The sequence below is a fragment of the Neolamprologus multifasciatus genome, chromosome 9 (assembly GCF_963576455.1).
Source record: "Neolamprologus multifasciatus chromosome 9, fNeoMul1.2, whole genome shotgun sequence".
NCBI lineage: Eukaryota > Metazoa > Chordata > Actinopteri > Cichliformes > Cichlidae > Neolamprologus > Neolamprologus multifasciatus.
The window spans coordinates 8,250,610-8,268,258 of record NC_140447.1 but is presented as its reverse complement, the minus strand read 5'-3'; the positions used below and the strand labels follow the sequence as shown (position 1 = coordinate 8,268,258).

Here is a 17,649-nt window from a genome sequence, read left to right as displayed (position 1 = left end):
TCACAGGCGATAAAAGGGTGAGAGTAAAAACACGAGAGTGTTGGAACAGAAATTGCAACTAGGGATCCAACGATACCAATTTTTTCAAACCGATATGATACCGATACTTGGATCTGAGTACTTGCCGATACAGAGTACAAAAACCAATACTTCTACCACACACAAATGCAATGAATTGGAAGACAGGTTTTATTTTATTCGCTGCCGATAAAAAATAAAATCTTAATAAAAATGACCACAAAAAAATTTCAAGTGAAAAATAAGCACTTCTGTTAAATTATTGCAGAGTCTCCACATTGTAATTTAACAAAATATCACTGAACTATTGGCACCGTCTCGAGCTTTCAGAATAATAAATAAACACTTCTGTTTGGAATAAAATAAATACAAATTAGGTTTGAGAATAAAATAAACTTTTAAATTGTTTCAGAGTGTCCATATTGTAAACAAACAAACAAAATAACGAAAGTATTTGGCATTGACGAACGAACTCCTCATCTGTCCGTGGATCATCAGTCCACTGTGCCGTTAAATCAGGGACTGACATCGTGCACACACTGCTTGTCTTTACCTCTTCAGAAAGTTTTGGCACCATTATCTCCCTGATGTGTGGGCGGTTGGGAATTTCATATCGCGGTTCGAGTATGCTGAGAAGACGGTGCAATCCTATGTTTTCCACGGCCGGCATTGGCTGGTCACCCAGAGAAATAAAATGAGTCAGAGCCTCTGTTATTTTAACTGCCCGTGGATTTTCTCTTGACATTTTTCATCGCTTTTCCATAACCTGAGTTAAAGTTGGCTGTTCCGGTCCACACTGCTGACATTTTGCTTAGCCTAGCTACAGCAGCCTCCAGTTTCTCTTTTTTATCTGGAGCTGCCAGTCTCACTCGCCTAACCCTGTGCCTGTTTAGCGCGGGATGCCCCCCTAGTGGCCAATCTAAAAACTACAACAGAAATGACAAGCCACCCTCTGATTAATGAAATAAGTTAGTATCGGTTCATGGTATCGGTTAACTTTTACGAGTATGAGTACACACACATTTTACAGTATCGGCCCCGATACCCGATACCAGTATCGGTATCGGTGCATCCCTAATTGCAACTGTTGGATTTAAAAATCCTTGGCACCATTTATGTGGTCAGGTAAATTGCTGCAACGCAGAATTACTTGTAACAGCATGCTAGCAAAGCCAATGCGTACCAAAGCGTTAATGAGTCTAAATATCTAATTTCCTTTCTTTTTTTTCTTTCCTAGCAGTCAGATGGCGCCTAGTAACCATGACCGGATACAGAGACTGAGGAATGAGTTCCAGCAGGCCAAGCAGGAGGACGACGTAGAGGACCATCAGCACACCTACAGCTTCAACCAGTCCTGGGTGAGTATCGAGTAGGAGCTGTATTCCAGGAGAGTGTACATACCCAAAAAATTCTTCGGGATCAATCCAGAGTTACTAGCTGAATGGATTCTTAGGCCTACACGTATTTTTTATTGCTTACTAACACTTCTATTCAGTTAACTTGAATGTATTTATATAGCGTCAAATTAAGGCACTTTATATATAAGGTAAACTCCCTTTTAACAGGTAGAAACCTCTGACAGAACCAGGTTCAGGGAGGGGCGGCCATCTGCAGGGACTGATTGGGCGTGAGAGGAGGGAGGCAGGACAAAAGAAACCAGGAGCCAGAGTTTAAAATGAATTTCTAATGATTAAAACCTACAGTGCTTTATAAACACGTGGAAAGCAAAAATGAGGTCTTGAATGCATTGTAGTAATATGAGTGCTTCTGCCACTAACTAATAAATCTTTGTTTTTCAGTCATTTTTACAAACAACCTCATTTTTTTCATACTTTTTGTGCCTTAATCACCAGTCTGTATTTATTCTGTATTTAGTGGTGAGTCGAGCAAAATATCGTTATCGATATATTGTTGCTGAGGCAACGTGCATTGAACACGACACGTGAAACAAACACAACTGGAGAATGTAGCATCGGGTTCACGTGGGGATGATAAAATGAACATATTATTATATAGGAAAATCCAAAAAAGTGGGTTTTATAATCTTTTTTTTCTTTTTTAAAAAGACACATAGATGTTAATAATTGCTGAATGTGTAATGATTGGCCCACATGTTAAGGAAAAGATGGTCATTTAATTAACCCTTTAAAGCCGGTAGGAGCAGGCACGCTCTGTTTTGCGTAACTATTTTTAAATCCCGGTAGCTCTGCAACCACGTGAGCTAGCGCAATAATTTTTTTTGCATATGAAACCGGAGGAGTTGTACTTACATCTTATACCATCAGCTTGTCCTCGGTCACAGTTTCCTTCCACATATAGCTTTGCAAAAACTGCATAAAAAGCGCTTGCAGCAACAAAAACATAATATTCCAGAAACAGGCTTTGCCGATCCGATCAGCTGTTCAAAACACTTCCTACGTTGGAATAGACGTCAGCGCGAACTTTTGCATGTCCGCCATTACCTGCCCGAAACCGGAAGTGACGTCATTTTTGCGGAAATGTAGTTTTTTTTTTACCATCAGGGCCTCATGAGCCTATACTGGTGTTTTTAAAAGTTATGTTTGACTTTATGACTTTCTGTGTCATTTCTGGGAAGCTTAGGACTCAAATTGCACTGCTGGAAATAGTTTATTTTGATGCATATGCTGCTTTTTTGCAAATTTGCACTATAATATTTATTTTCGTTTTTCCTGCAGTATATAAAAATTGGTGTATTTCAAAAATAAAACTATGAAGACACTCAAAATAAATTTCCTGTGGTAGGAAACTAGTTTGTGCAACTTTTTTGTATTTAAAGTTTTGAGGGATAAGCCTCTTAACTTTCTCTAACTAGAAAAATATGTTAAAAAAGCAAAAACGATTTTCAATTTCTTTGTAGTTTATTGACTTTTTTGCAATTTATGTAATTACTATGCACTTAATGCAGACATATTATTAAAATTTAGGCTATAATGGTTGTATTGATGTATAGCAACTTGAAATGCTCCCAAAAATGGCACTACAACATGCAAAAATTGCATGTGCCTTTTCACTCTTGGAAATATGACACACTTATGGAAGGAAGGCGATGTTAGGGGAGAGAAACTAAAGACACCTACCCGCACTGTTCATTCTAATTTTCATTAGACTTGATTAAAGGGATTTTTAAATTAAAACAAATTTAAATTAAAATTTGAGAATAGTTGCTTTAAGCCGTTCTACTCTCCAACGATTGATCTGTAACAACAATGGGATTTATTCTTCATAATTGGAAAAATGTAATCAAGTTAATTCCTTTGTTAATTCATTCACACTTGATCTCATATCCATCCCTGCTGTGCATTAAAAGTTCAGGAACTTTAAGTAAGGAATCATATCCCTTTTCCAAACTCCCTGTCAGGTCACCGATAATCTAAACTGTTGTCCCGCTTTTTACTTAACTGGTGTTAAAAACCATAACAAAAAAAACACAGGTAACCAAGTCGCGGGACATGCGGGATGTCAAATACCTCCATGTTATTTATCAAAAATAACTTACAGTGACTTCAGTTTTTTTAGTTTCTTTTTTTACTCTGTAAGTTTTTGACCTCGGAGAAAAGAATGCAGCTAATTGTTGCTCCTAGCAGAGCTATTTAGAAAATGATGGGCCAGAAAGTCAGACCTTGAAAGTTAAAACATTTTGCATGCAATTTTCTGGAGAATTATCAGTGTTGGTTTGTCAGTTAAATTGGTTTGGAGTGGCCAGGATCTTCTGCTGTTATTTCCGCTGTCCAATTGAGTTTGGGTAAAACACAGCAGCATGCTTCCCACCGTGTTCCTACACAGATGAAGGCAGGCTGTATTTGCTCTGGATTTTCTTCGGTATTTGTCAAACTGATGTTTGAAGGAAAAAAAAAAACACAGAGTGGACGTCTATCTCTGTTTTCTTAATCTCTCTTTTCCCATCCGCCATTAGATGTGAACTGTTTGCTCTCCACCAAGAGGTCTCAGTCTTTCTCTCTGAGCCGCTGAGCTCTTAATTGCGTCTGATCGTCGACACTGTTGGGCACACCACTGCTGCTCCACTGGTAATAAGATATAGGGCCAGCCCTTGAGTATTGAAGTCTGTTTTATTAGTCCTCTTTCATGTTATTTTAGTCATGTGAACAAGAATTCACGATGGCAGAGCTTATTAGGAAAGGCAGACGTGCACCCGTGTTATGCGCTGACACTGATTAGCAGAACTCGAGGGAAATCCCGTCTTAGCGTCGTCTAGAAGCAGGATTGATATGGCTCTATTTAAAGTGAACAGGGTAAGGATTTTGCTTTGAAAACCAAAGATATTCCAGAAAGATGAGACAAGTACAAAAACGTGAAGTGACATACTGACATTGACTATGCTGACAGGAATGGATAGTTAGCATCTTTACTGTATATTTACCTCTTCAAGGAGGTTAGGTTTTGGCATAGTGTGCGTCCGTGACATTCTTTCTTTCTGTAAACACAATACCTCAAATTTGGATGAATTTTGATCAAATTGGTCGGGGTGTAGAGGTTCAATATGTCAACCTTGTAAGACCAAATTCAGATTTATGGGGGGAACTGAGATGTTTATTAATCCTTATAACAAAATCCACATTTTTTTTGCTATATCAAGTTGTGTATGATATATTTTTATTATATATTTATTATATATTTTTTGTATTGCATTTGATACATTGGACATTTTTGGCAACTTTTTGTTAACAACAATGTTAATTTTAGACAAAAAATTTTTTTTGCCATAACATTTTGATACTTATGTATCAAATATGATACAGGGCATTATAGGGTTAACAGTCCGTTAAAAATTTCCTTACATCCCCCAAGATCTTCAAGGTCAACTTAGTGACTTACAGGTAAAAAATTGACAAAAAGCCTTATAACTTAGAAAACTATGTATAGGGAATGATATATGGGAATTCTAGATATAACGTTACTTTGGACTAGAGATGGCACGATACCACTTTTTTATGTCCGATACCAATATCATAAATTTGGATATCGGCCGATACCGATATGAATCCGATATAGTGTGTTTTCTAAATAAATAAAACTGTTTTTAATATCTTGCTGCATTTTGTACAAGTTCAAACTCAAATAAAAAATAAAAATAAAACACTAAAGCTATTCTGCTATACCTGTATGCAAAAAACACACTGCACCCAAAATATTTCATAGTTCAGCAATACTGATCAATCTAATAAACTTAAACCTTCTCCATCCTCCCTATTCTGGTATTTTAAAGAGTAAGCAACCTAAATAATTAGGTTCCAAACTCCCAGCAAAAAAACAAACAAACTAGGGAACCACCCCCCACCTTATGATGCTTAGTCGACATAATCAACTTTAATTTGATGCAGTGTGAAAAAAATGCACAGAAATCAATTATTTTTCAAGAATAATTAAATAGATTCAACATCTTTCTTCAACAGAACTGCAGGCTGCAGAGATGGTACCTTCCCAAAGGAAAAGTAGTATAGCTTACTAGGGTATATTAGACTTAATAGTTACTATATACAGTAATGGACTTCTATACATTTTACATCAGATTACAACTTTGGGTGTAAGATTCAGATAATTATTTATTAAAAGCTACACATTTTAAATGAGAATAAGAAAGAAATGTATGTCTGTGTGCCCCCTTTTCCCTGTTCATGCCCTATCGGCCCCCCTGGCTAAACTTTGCTAGATCCGTCCCTGCACAGTTACCAGCCGTCAGCTACATAGAAAAGGATTGTGGTGTACAAAGTAATATTAAATGAATTCTAACAGCAGCTTATCAAGCTTAAACGTGCTGCTGTTGTTCAGCCTCTGGTTTCCTCTTTCTGGCGCAAAGTGGGCAATAAACAAACAAGAGAGACAGACTCGCGACAGAAAAGCCGATCAGCTGATCATTGATCAGTTTCACGATTGAAGTAGCAGCAGGAGAGAGAGAGAAGAGGCAGTCGCTCCTTATATCGGTTGTTAAGCTTAACGCTGGAATGCTTTACAAACATTCAGAGATGAACTTACACACTTGCTTTACTTCTCTCTGGGATAACTTTCTTGGAGATGAAATGCCGGTTTGGTAGCGAAGCTCGAAATACTCAACTAGACCTCTGACAGGTCTCCCACACCACAGCCGCTCTATCACGTGATGCATACTGCTCCGACTGCTACGGTTATGAGCCAAGTTATGCCATGTCGCAAGTTTTGTGAGGTGCTTTTTTGATATTTAATGGATCGGATTACATTTTTTATTTCTCTCCGATATCCGATCCAGTAATTTAGGTCAGTATCGGACCGATACGGATACGTAATATCGGATTAGTCCATCTCTACTTTGGACCTCTAACCTCTTCTTCAAGGTCAAATAAGGTTAAACCTTCATAAAATCTAAAATTCTACTGTGTTTGTTTATATTGAAAACATTTAGGGGATGATACTTTTGGATGGGGAATTGAAATATTATCCCACATTGGACCTCTGACCTCACTTTTAAATTTCACATCTGCCTTTCTTTGAAGCCAACCCCAAAATGTGTTATATAATATCATACTGTAGTATGATATTATATAATAAGGTGAGGTTATTCATGTCCTGTTATTTACAAATCAGTAGCTATTATTCACTATCTGCTCCTACGTAATGTTACATACAAAATATAAAAGCAAATACTGCTCAGAGCGAGCTGCCTCGGCGGAGGAAGATTTGTCACAACTTTCAGAAAGTGAACTTCTGGTGTGGGTTTAAAAACTGTGGGTGGAGGTAGTGATGACAAAAACATTTATTTATTTATTTTCAGTGTTTTGACCCACACTGAAAAATGTAAAGTCATAGCTGAGTTCTGTTCAAAGCTATCGGAGCTATTTTTTTCTGCACTGAAACTGATATGTCCTTTTTTAACAGCATGTTTCACTCAGTTTCATTGCTGAAGATTGTTCACAATGATGAAAGTAAAACCTTTCTGACCTCTACTTTTATAAATCAAATCGTTCAGGGAATGTAACCATGAAAAGCAAGATGCTCCGGCAGGCAGTTAAATGCCTACCACATCAAAGTCTGCAGAACTGCACTTTGATGCCCGTTTCCCCTGAGCATGCGAGGCTCCTTTGTGATAGCCTCCACGCAAATATACTGTACACAAACAACTGCTAGCATCTCAAAGTGTTACTCAAGAACAGCAGCAGTTCAGATTTCTGCAATTATTTATCCAGATATAAGGCTTTTAGGTTATTTTAGGGTCCAGTTAGTGGCTGTTCTGGGTCACAACACATGATCTTCATCAGTGGTTTCACCACATGTGATGGATAAACAGAGCCGTGAGGACTTAAGACCCTGCTCTTCCATGTTGGCTTAATGGTTTAGCTTTAAAATTCATTTTTAATTTGGAAAAAGCTGTTTATGAAACATTCTCACGTTAAGGCCTGTTAAGTAGCTGCTCTCAATTTTATAGCCTGATCGTCATTAGCAGATGTACTCTGCATGACTACATTTGAACTGTAATCCATTCAAACTGTGACTATAATCTACACTACAAAACACAAAATATTCTCTGCTAAAACTAAAGCCAATGTAAATGTTTTGCTTTCGGAACTTTAGAAAAATGTGTAAAATGATAATAATAGGGTTCGGGTAAGATAAGGGTACATGCATCAGTATTAGGTGTGGGGCTTGGTCTCCATGGGTTTAACCTCAGCTTTTCACTCAGGTCTGCCTGCTGCTAACAGCTGTAATGATCACGTCCATCGCTGAACCTAAGCTCCAACATAATGGAATAATGATCAAGATACAAAAAAACCTCATCTATCAGTCAATCCACTTAGTCCAGCACACGCAATTAGAGCTGGTATGTTTTTTCTCCTGCCCGCCCTGCTTGTCTATAAGAGGGAATTTCCAGATGTTCATCATAAAGAACTGTTAAGCAATGTTTTTCCTAGAGCCCCCCCCCCCCCCCCCCCCCCCCGCCTCACATACACACACTCTTTCTCAATAAAAACAATTTGTGCTGTTAGGCTACAGCACCAGTAAGCATGACCACACAGAGGAGTATGAGCACCACGCTGGTAACTTGGATCACACACATCAACAGCAACTTTTAAAGCCCACATTTATGTGAATTCTTTTGATTTTATTATTACTTTGAATTCTGCTACCAGGGTTCATGTGTGTGCACATATTAGCTCTGCTTATGCAACTACTAGTTTCCTTAAATATTGTACTTTCATGTTGATTAGTGTTGTGTGCCGCACAGTTAACTCTATTACTATGTGATTACTTGAAGAGGAAGCCCTGTTTAACTAGTCACTTGACTTCCTCAGAGCTAAACAGCCAAGGATTGAACCACCAGCCTTCTGATTAACAGATGAGTAACCCAGAAAACAAGCTTCCTGGATATGTCAAGCAGGTTTGCGGTCTAACGTTTCACCCGAGCTCTGGCAGTCGTGTTTGTGTGTCCGAGACTCGGCAGTTGGCACACTAACACCCTTGGTATCTCTCTGGCCCTACACAACCCCCCTATTTAGAATTTAAGATAGCCCAGAACAATCTCACACCCAGCGAGGAGTTAACACGTTACAGGAAGGCCATATCATGCTGTGAAAAAATAAGTAAAAGCCTAAAACCAGCATTGCAAACCCGTGCTGAGATGTGTTTCTTTCAACCAGATCTCTGACATTGATTGATTGTCGCCTTTTAGGGCTTCTTAGTCATGCTACTGCATGACTTTGTAGGGATTAGTGTTGTGTAATGTTGTGCAAGTAGTGAAGCAAGGTTTAGTGGCAACATGGTTAAAGTAAATACCATAAGCAATGGGATTTGCCATTGTATTTGAAACAGAGCTGGGCGATAGAACGATAACGATATGTATTGCGAATACCCTTTATTTATCTGAAAAAGTCTCATGTTCCTTAAGTACATCTACCCTGTTGAACTTATTATGGAAAATAAATATATAAAATAAAAACAAGCTGCTGATTATTTCACATTTACTTGTGAGCAACGGCACATTTAAATCTTACAAATATAGTTATTTGGCTTATATCGTGATATATATCGTTATCGCCTGAAATGAAAAAAACATATTGTGATATGAAAAAATCTTATATCGCCCAGCTCTAATTTGAACAATACCAACCTTAAAGTTATGTGGCTTGGTTGTTAATGTGGAATAGATTGATGCGTGATCTGATATTGTCACGTTGGTGTTGTTCCCATATCACAGTAAAGTCCAAGATCAACGTCGCACCTACCAAAGATGTTATCTGAGCATTCAGTTAGCATTAGCCAAGAAGCTAGCTAATACTAATACATTAGTAGCGTAAATTTAGCTAACAGCAAACCTAAATTGACAATATTTTTTATTATATTCCATGAATTAATAAAGAAAACACTTGAAAGCTGCTACCGGTTGCAGAAGAGTTTGATATAAATAAAGGCATGTTTTTCTTTTTTCCCCACATTGCAAAACAACGTGATTGGTCAGTTTCACTTAAAGATACAGAAAAAAAAGACTTTTGTGCTGCCTTATGTGCATGCTACAAAGTCCCTAAATGATATAGTGATAGCCACACCAACCTCCTGTTCACTGTGGTTCCTTGGACCAGAGGCCGGGAAATGGCAGACCACACTGCTTGATCCAGATGGTTACACCGCCCGGAGCTACACACCCTGGTAACCGCAAATGGACTGAGCTTGCTTATAATAAATTGGCGGAATTGGGTCGGTGCAGTGACTTTAAGAGAGACTCATTATCCAACTGGGCTTTTGTCAGGATGTGGTGTTTCACTACCATTCTCTCACTTTCTTCTTGTTGTATTTGCCCATTAGCAACCTTAATGTCTTCCACATGTCTGTTTGTGTACAGCTCGACTGTTCTCTTAAAACGGTTCCCTATGTGGTGGCCTCCAAGCACACTATCAAGAGAAGCATGGGCGGTAAAGCCATATGTTAGTGCTGACCCATCATCGCAACCTACTTTGATATCTCAAAGGTTTGTGACCAGCTCTGAACCAAGAAATATTACACCTCGGCTGTCTCGCTCGACTCCCACCCAGCTGCTTTCCTCGTCCTAGTTTTTTTTTTTTTTTTTTTTTTTTTTGATAGCTGCAAATAATTTTCATAATTACATCCCGACGGCTCTCATGTTTTAACAGGTGGAGAATTTTTGTTTCCTCCTGCTTTGTCTGTGACACCACCAAGGAAGCAGGGGAAAGATAAAAACGTGCCGTATTGACATCATTTTTCACATTATTGGATAAAAACAAACATGGACATCTCTTTGATTTGATTTCAACAAATGTCATGTTTTATATGGCATTATATTCCAGGTCTAACATGAAATAATCTGATTCTCCCTCTCTGGATAATGGCATTAGGCTGACTGATTTTCTCTCCTGGCTATTTCTCATGCATTTCTCTTGGCATGGCGTCATCCACGTCAACCCTTCGGTTTGAGACTGAAGAGTGTAGCACCGCAGGATTCCTCCTCACTTCCTTTCAAATCACATTAATAACTTTCAGAGTGCGTGACTAATTATTTTCTCACTACCACATTCGACTCCAGTAAAATTATTTTTCTTTTCCACCTCTCAGTTCATCTGATATTGGTTTATGTGCTCTACAGTTTCTGAGCCCGGGAAACATGTTGTTGCAGCGAAACCTGAAACATATGAGTCCAATTCACTTCGCCCACGTGGAATACTATTATGTTTTTAAGACTCGGAGGGCTTGAGAAAAAGACTTGCTGTTGACGCTGAGTGAAATGTAATTGCGCTGTTATTGCAGCTGTCCAAGTGAGGAGAAAAGCAGTCATTTCAGGAACAGACGACGTTTCCAAGAAGACGTTTTTGCTGACAGCTTTTCATTCCACCAGCGCACTTTTACCCCATCGATTAATTCCAGAATTGTTCTCGTCGGTCAGATATTGCTGTATTATCAGAAGTGTTTGGCAAAGGGCACCTCAATACCCCATATTTAGCATGTTTAGACACTTGCTTGTTACTGTAATGTACATATTTATAATACCCATATATCATTCTCTATATGTCTACATGCTGTCAATACAAACAAAGGCAGTAAGAAGAGCTGATTATACTACTATTAACACTTTAACCTTCAGATACCTCGAACTTGAAATAGAGGTCAAAGGTTATATGTGATATGATATTTTAAACCTTTATACAGTACTTAATAAATGTTGATATTATGTTTGATAGTTTCAAGGTTTTGGTGATCTTTTGATCAATAAATCCTTCAGTTCACCAGGAAGACCTTGGTTAATGTAAGCCAAATGTTAATGGATTGTTAACATGACCAGAATTCATTTGAGACTTTTTGTGGCAGAATTGCAAGCACGCACGTAAATGCTACCAAAAAATATAACCTCCTTGGTGGAGATAACAATGGGAAGGTATCATTTTGTGGCAAATAGGGTTAATGTTGTCAATTGGGGAATTTTAAACTCAAACCTACAATCGTTTCTTCAGCCTAACCACACAGCGAAAAGTACGTAAAACGCAAGTGCAAACAAAATTAATCAGTGAATAGTTTTAATAATGAAAAATCCCAAATGGGAGCCTTCCCGCAGTGTTCTGGCTCACAAATGTCTGTAGCTCAGGTCATCTACTGATTGGAAGGTTGGTGGTTGAATTCCTGGCTTCCCCTAGTCTGCATGCCAAATATCCTTGGGCAAGATATTAACCCCAAATTGCTCTCCGATGCATCCATCGGAGTATGAATGTGTGTGAATGTTACTTAGAAAGCACTTAGAACAATGTGCTTGTGCAAATGGGTGTGAATGGGTGAATGCACAAGTTGTGTAAAGCGCTTTGAGTGCTCAGAAGAGAAAAGCGCTATATAAGAACCAGTCCATTTACCATTTACATCCACATCTGGCTGTCTGCATCCACAGACACCCTTTCAACCATTAAATGCAGATTTCACATTAAATGCACATTACTGTAGCTGGTGTGTCAAAAGCATGGACACCAAAAGACACCTTGTACTGCATGTACCTTTGCAACACCACCATCTGATTGAATGGCAGTATTTGACATCCTGTGTTTACCGCAAATCAGAGGACAAAGTGCATTAAACTGTGAGTTTAGCTACATTCTGCCAGCTCCAAGAAACAAATCCAAAGACTGTGAAGAAGCTGCTCAGGTTTAGAAATCAAATTTGGGTAAACTGTGAGTTATTAAGTGGTTAATTTATTCACACAAGCCATCCACCACTACCTGCCTTCCACAATAAAGCCTGAGCCTTATGAAGGCTGACAAGTGGTCAAGCCACGCCTGCAACACCTCTTCAGCTTGCTTCTGTTTAATTGGCTTGTCTCGTTCTTTCATAAGCCAGCTCGTTAGCAGCATGCTGGTGCCGAGGGAGATGATATCTCCATGTCAACCTCACAGATGATCAGACGGCAAACACACATGCACACTGTTACAGGTTAGCGGTGTGTTGTCATATGCATATGAGTGGAATGAAGCCATAGCTGGAAATTCTCGTCTATAATTTATCTCTTCAGCAGTGGTGGGCTAAACTGATCCAAACTGTAGCTATCAAGACCCACAGCTAACACAAATAAGCTCCATCGCAAAATGTTTAACGCATACTAAAGAGAAAAGTCATATCAACCATGTGGCCAGTGCAGTATGTTTGAAAAGTTAAGAGAACAGGATTCTTTGTTTGTTTGTTTTTAATCACAGCATTCTTTAAAAGCAGTTCTCCTTTCTTAATTTGTGGTTGATATGGACCATGGTTCATTTAGTACTTTATTATCGGTGTACCAGGCAACACAGATACCTTAAACAAGCCATTCAAAAGGTACCTAGGGTTAAATGGACTAGCTAAACACACTTAGGGCTCTACTACCTTTTAAGACTACAATATAAAATAAATCACTAGCCAAGAATCGCTGAAGCTGCAAACAACCAGCATGTGCCACTTTCCCATGAATAAGAACTCGTGTTAACAATCATTTTCTTTTCTCTTATATGGACTGGTTCTTATAATGTGCTTTTCTACTCTATCCTGAGCACTCAAAGTGCTTTACACAACACTTTTTTTCTACTGTTTCTGAGTGCTAACTAACATCCACACACTATATGCATGCTATAGTCAGATGGATGCATTGGAGAGCAACATGGGGTTAGTACAACATGCACTGAAAGGCTTAAATGCTTGCCTTTGGTCCTCTCTTTGTTACTGTGTATTCACTGTGTCTGTGCTGACTGTATTTGTGGGTTTAACAGGCCAGCAATGGGACGGAGACATCAAGTGGACGCCATTCTGTAACGGTTGAGACTCAGGTCCAGAAACAGCAGCAAGAGGACAGAGATGATTTCCCACAAGCACAGAGACAGTACAATTCCCTGCCACGGTGAGACATCCTTCCTTCCTTTTCTTTCTTTCTTCAAACTGTCCGTGCATCCATGCGGCTGCGTCCACCCCTTTGACTTATCACGTCCTCCCCGCCCTTTCTCAACCCCTTCATTTGACTTTTTTTTGATTTCCATCAATTTCTTTTCCTCACATTTTTGCCCCCCCCCCCCCCCCCACCTCCCCCACTTATCTCTTTGGCTTCCCTCAAAGTCAATCACCACAAAGCCACTTTCAACTAATCTCCAGACATTTGAACGATTCTTAGCAAACTCTTTGAATGAAATCATTTAATGTGATCGCTTAGAATTATTCGACTGATATTCAACTTCATTAAGTCAACGCTGACCCCAAGAAAGCGGTGACTTTGTCCCAAGCCCCCCTCTCCAATAACAGCTCCAATATCACATTATTTTCTTTAAAAGGGTATTTTTTCCCTCTGCAATCTCTTGCCTCGCACAGTTTGCCATTAGAAACTACAAGCACTGCTCTTCATCTTCTCCATCTCCTTGTTTCGATTCTTTTTTGCATATTTGTCAAAGAGATGCCAATAAAGCTTACCATATCTTACATCTTGAGCCTTTTTTGTGGGAGGGGGTGGTTTAATATCAATATTTGCCATTTCTGCCAGCGCTTTTTGTCTGCCAGGTTCAAATTACAAAGTTAACCACTGCTGCTAGGGGAAAGAAAGTCGCATATGAAGCTTAATATCCTGGAAGAAAAGCTCCCCAAGGCAATAATTCTGTCATTTGACTGACTGACACATTATTGTTGAATATTTCCACACTGAAAACAATCCATTGTGAGGGTTTTTTTGCATTGTGAAATGTATTATATGTTCAAAAATGCTAAGAGCAAAGTCAAGATTTATTTCACTTTTGCAGCTTGCCAATTTAAACAAAGACGGAGCCCTTAATGTGTGTGTGTGTGTGTGTGTGTGTGTGTGTGTGTGTGTGTGTGTGTGTGTGTGTGTGTGTGTGTGTGCGCGCTTGGTCTTTTCATTTTCTTTGCCACAGTTGTCGTCTGTGCTGTAAGCACCAATCACTTCTTCATATTCATCCCCTTTTGTGTTATGTTGCCTCAAAACACAGTTGGGTCGATGAAAACGTGTTCGTGTCTGTGGATATGGATTTGCGGTCCACACGGACACATAATCAATTTGGTCTATATAAGGCAGACTGATCTATGCATTCCCCTCATATGTGTTATCTGCTTGCATCTCATGTGGTGTGACAGTTGAGCTGGGACCTTCTCTCCCAGCGAGCTGCTTCTCTTGGGAAAGTTCACGTCTCCGGCCAAGCAGCCAAGCGAGGATGGCCTTTGATATGCATTCCTTTCATAATCTCATAGTGGCTTCGGGCTAAGAGCCACATGAGCTCAGGCTTGATGCTTGACCCTGGCTGAGGCTTTTCGGGGCTTGGTGTGTCGGCGTGGCTTCTCATTAAAGAGCTAGTCTTACATCCCCAGATTAATAATCACAATGCCTTCTAATGTCAGCCACCTCTCTTATTGGAACCTCTTCATCTTTTCCTCTTCCAAAGCAGGAAGTCTGAGCAGTTAGCCATTCAGCAGAAAAGGGAACATTCCCTCACCAAAAAAACACCCCAGAAGCTTCCAGAGGAAACCATGGTAGCTGGTTATCTGATGACGGCCAGGCTTAGCTCGCTGTCTGGGATGTGAGGATTGGAAGAGCACTAATGAAGGCTTGTTGTTGGAGCAGGATTAGCAGTGACAGGCAGCGGAGGTCGAGAGTGACTGGGAGAGGAACGAGTGTTTTAGTAGGAAGGAGAGACCACTGATTAGCCCGAAAGAGATGTACACACACACACACACAAGCACACGCATGAATGCAGTGAATGTCGAGATAAAGTTCTTAACTGCGGGCTGAGTGAACTGCCAGTAGCTCTTTCATCTCGCCGTGCAACTATGGCATTTCCAGCCAAAAGAATATTGTTCCAAGTTAGAAAGAAAACATTATTCCAGGTTTGTAGACAATTTATTTATACAATATAGAAAACGATTGTTGCATTACACATTAGATGCTTTTGGGTGCATGTGTGCGTGCGTGCATGTGTGGAAGCTTTCTCCTACTTCTCATAAACTCTGATTCTTCCCAGCTGTTTTAAAGAAACACACAGCGGCCACAAATGTTCCTGCGAGCCAACTTCCTGGGTTTGTTTGTTATTTTCTGTCATTCTAAATTTACCCCACTCTTTGGCATGATGTATTTTCCCATCGCCTCCCGCTGTACATGTAACTAATCTACTTTGTGACATATTTTGGCAAAGGAGTAGAGGTGATAAGAGAAGTAGATCCCTCGACGCATCAATCACTATTACATTCCTGTGGAGCAACGCAATCTCTCTGCTCTCATCTCTCTGCCTCTGACTTCCCCCTAAAACTTGTATGCTTTTAAAACCTAAAAGGTCATTCTGGAAACGCAGGTTGCTTCCTCGTGCAACAGGCGTTCCTGCGCTTCTAAACAAGCGACTCCCTCATGAGCGGCGCTGGCTGCTCTGTGAGCCAAGCCGGGGTGTAAGTGCGTGGCGGCTCGCCCAGACAGTGAAGTCCATGTATGGAGCATGTGGTGAGGCTCTCTGCAGTCTGTCCCTACATCTGCCCCTGTACTTGTGCACACAAGCAACCAAATGGCGGAACAAGAGGATGTGTTTGTGTTGCACATGTTCGTAACAGAAATGCATGCACAAAAAAACACGCAAGCTCACAAGAGCCCACATACCCCACGTTTACAGGGCCGTGTGCTTTAGCCCTTCCCCTCCCTTTAGTCATTGTGAACCGCAAGGGCTTTCATTAGACATGCTGAAATTTTGGGATTCTCATAACAGTTTCACTGTGATGATGATAGAAAGAAAATATTTCTAGCAATGGAAAGTTATCAAGAAAGAGACAGTGTGTTTTGTAGCATTTGCTTTAAATCTGTGTGCCCATGCTGGCAGCCCTGGTATAGGAACAAACTGTATAGTGTTTATACTTGCAGTGGAATTCCCCTATTGATATCCCCACTTCAACACTTATTTTTAAAATGTTTGTTACGTATTTCTACAGTGGCTCTGAGAGATCAAATGCACTGCAAGAAAACATCAGAAAATTGAAAAAACGCTGCAAAAGCACACAGTAGAAGTTGAATAAAACAGAATGGAAATAGAAACATAATAACATCATATACTTTGAATGAAACAGAATGGTATTTCAATAAAAGAAAGAAGAAAAAGAAAACTAAAAACAACTGAAGGTCAAAAAACCCACAAAGGAAGTTGAATAAAATAGAACAGGGGTAGAAAAAAACCAACTCTCACAAACACAACTGTAGTGTTTCTGGTGAGACATTAATGCACAAGTGACAAAAACGTGAAGGATTGCACCGAGACATGTTTAAAAGGATTCATCAGTGCTATGAGAGAGAAAAATATCACATGATTCATGTAATACGTTTACTGTTAGCCATGTACTGTTAGCTTGTCAGTTCTGTAGCTGTTCTATCACGTTAATAGCTCACCAAAAACACTTTAGTTGTGTTTTCTGTGTGTGTGTGTGTGTTTTGGTTTGGGTTTTTTTGGGGAGTTTTTGCTGAAGTTTTCCTTTGTATTTTATTTTACTTCCTTTGTAGTTTTTTTTTTTATTGCTGTCACTCCTTGAGTCGGGCATGCAGGGCACCCAAGCTGGTGAATGCATTAACCCAAGAAGGAAGTCACCTAGGATCAAATTGATACCATAGGTACATCGACTAAACCTCTCTGACAATTTTGAATCTTGGTGACCTTGTTGGAGGTAAACTTTTCTTTCTCAGCATTTTTCTAATTGCTGGTGTTTTTCTAAGGCTACGTCCACACTAATGTCTTTTCGTTTGCATCGTTTTCTCTCCGTTTTGGCCTCCCGCCCACACTGAGATGGCGTTTTCCTCAAGGAAAAACGCAGCGTTTTGAAAACGCTCTTGAAAACACAGACATTTCAAAACAGAGCTGCCCCATCGCAGTGTGGACACTCGAAACGCAGACTTTCTAAAACGATGACGCATGTTAGTCATGTGATGCAGTCATGACCAATTAAACACATGATAGCGGAGGGCATTATACAGCAGTTGTTTTGATTGCTTTCAATTTTGACAGCCCTAAAAATGATTAATATCAGTATGTACATGCTCCAGGTAGCTTTTCTTCTTTAACTCTCACTCGCTTTTGCGCATGCGCAAGACTGTAACGTAAGCGTTTTGGGCTGTTTCAATGTGGACGCGCAACTCTGTGAAAACGACTG

The 17,649-nt window shown here is 39.7% G+C and overlaps 1 protein-coding gene and 1 long non-coding RNA gene across 3 annotated transcripts in view; one reads left to right on the top strand and one right to left on the bottom strand.

The window, feature by feature from the left end:
* Window positions 1–17,649, bottom strand: part of LOC146510968 (uncharacterized) — a 395,415-nt gene that overhangs the window by 7,665 nt on the left and 370,101 nt on the right. The gene's annotated exons all lie outside the window — the stretch shown is intronic.
* LOC146510974 (partitioning defective 3 homolog) overlaps window positions 1–17,649 on the top strand; it is a 377,572-nt gene that overhangs the window by 355,905 nt on the left and 4,018 nt on the right. For both annotated transcript variants that reach the window (XM_085172912.1, XM_085172913.1), the window contains exons 22-23: window positions 1,256–1,376; window positions 13,251–13,378. In XM_085172912.1, the coding sequence (XP_085029038.1) occupies window positions 1,256–1,376; window positions 13,251–13,378 (249 nt within the window). The remainder of the gene's footprint in view (window positions 1–1,255; window positions 1,377–13,250; window positions 13,379–17,649) is intronic.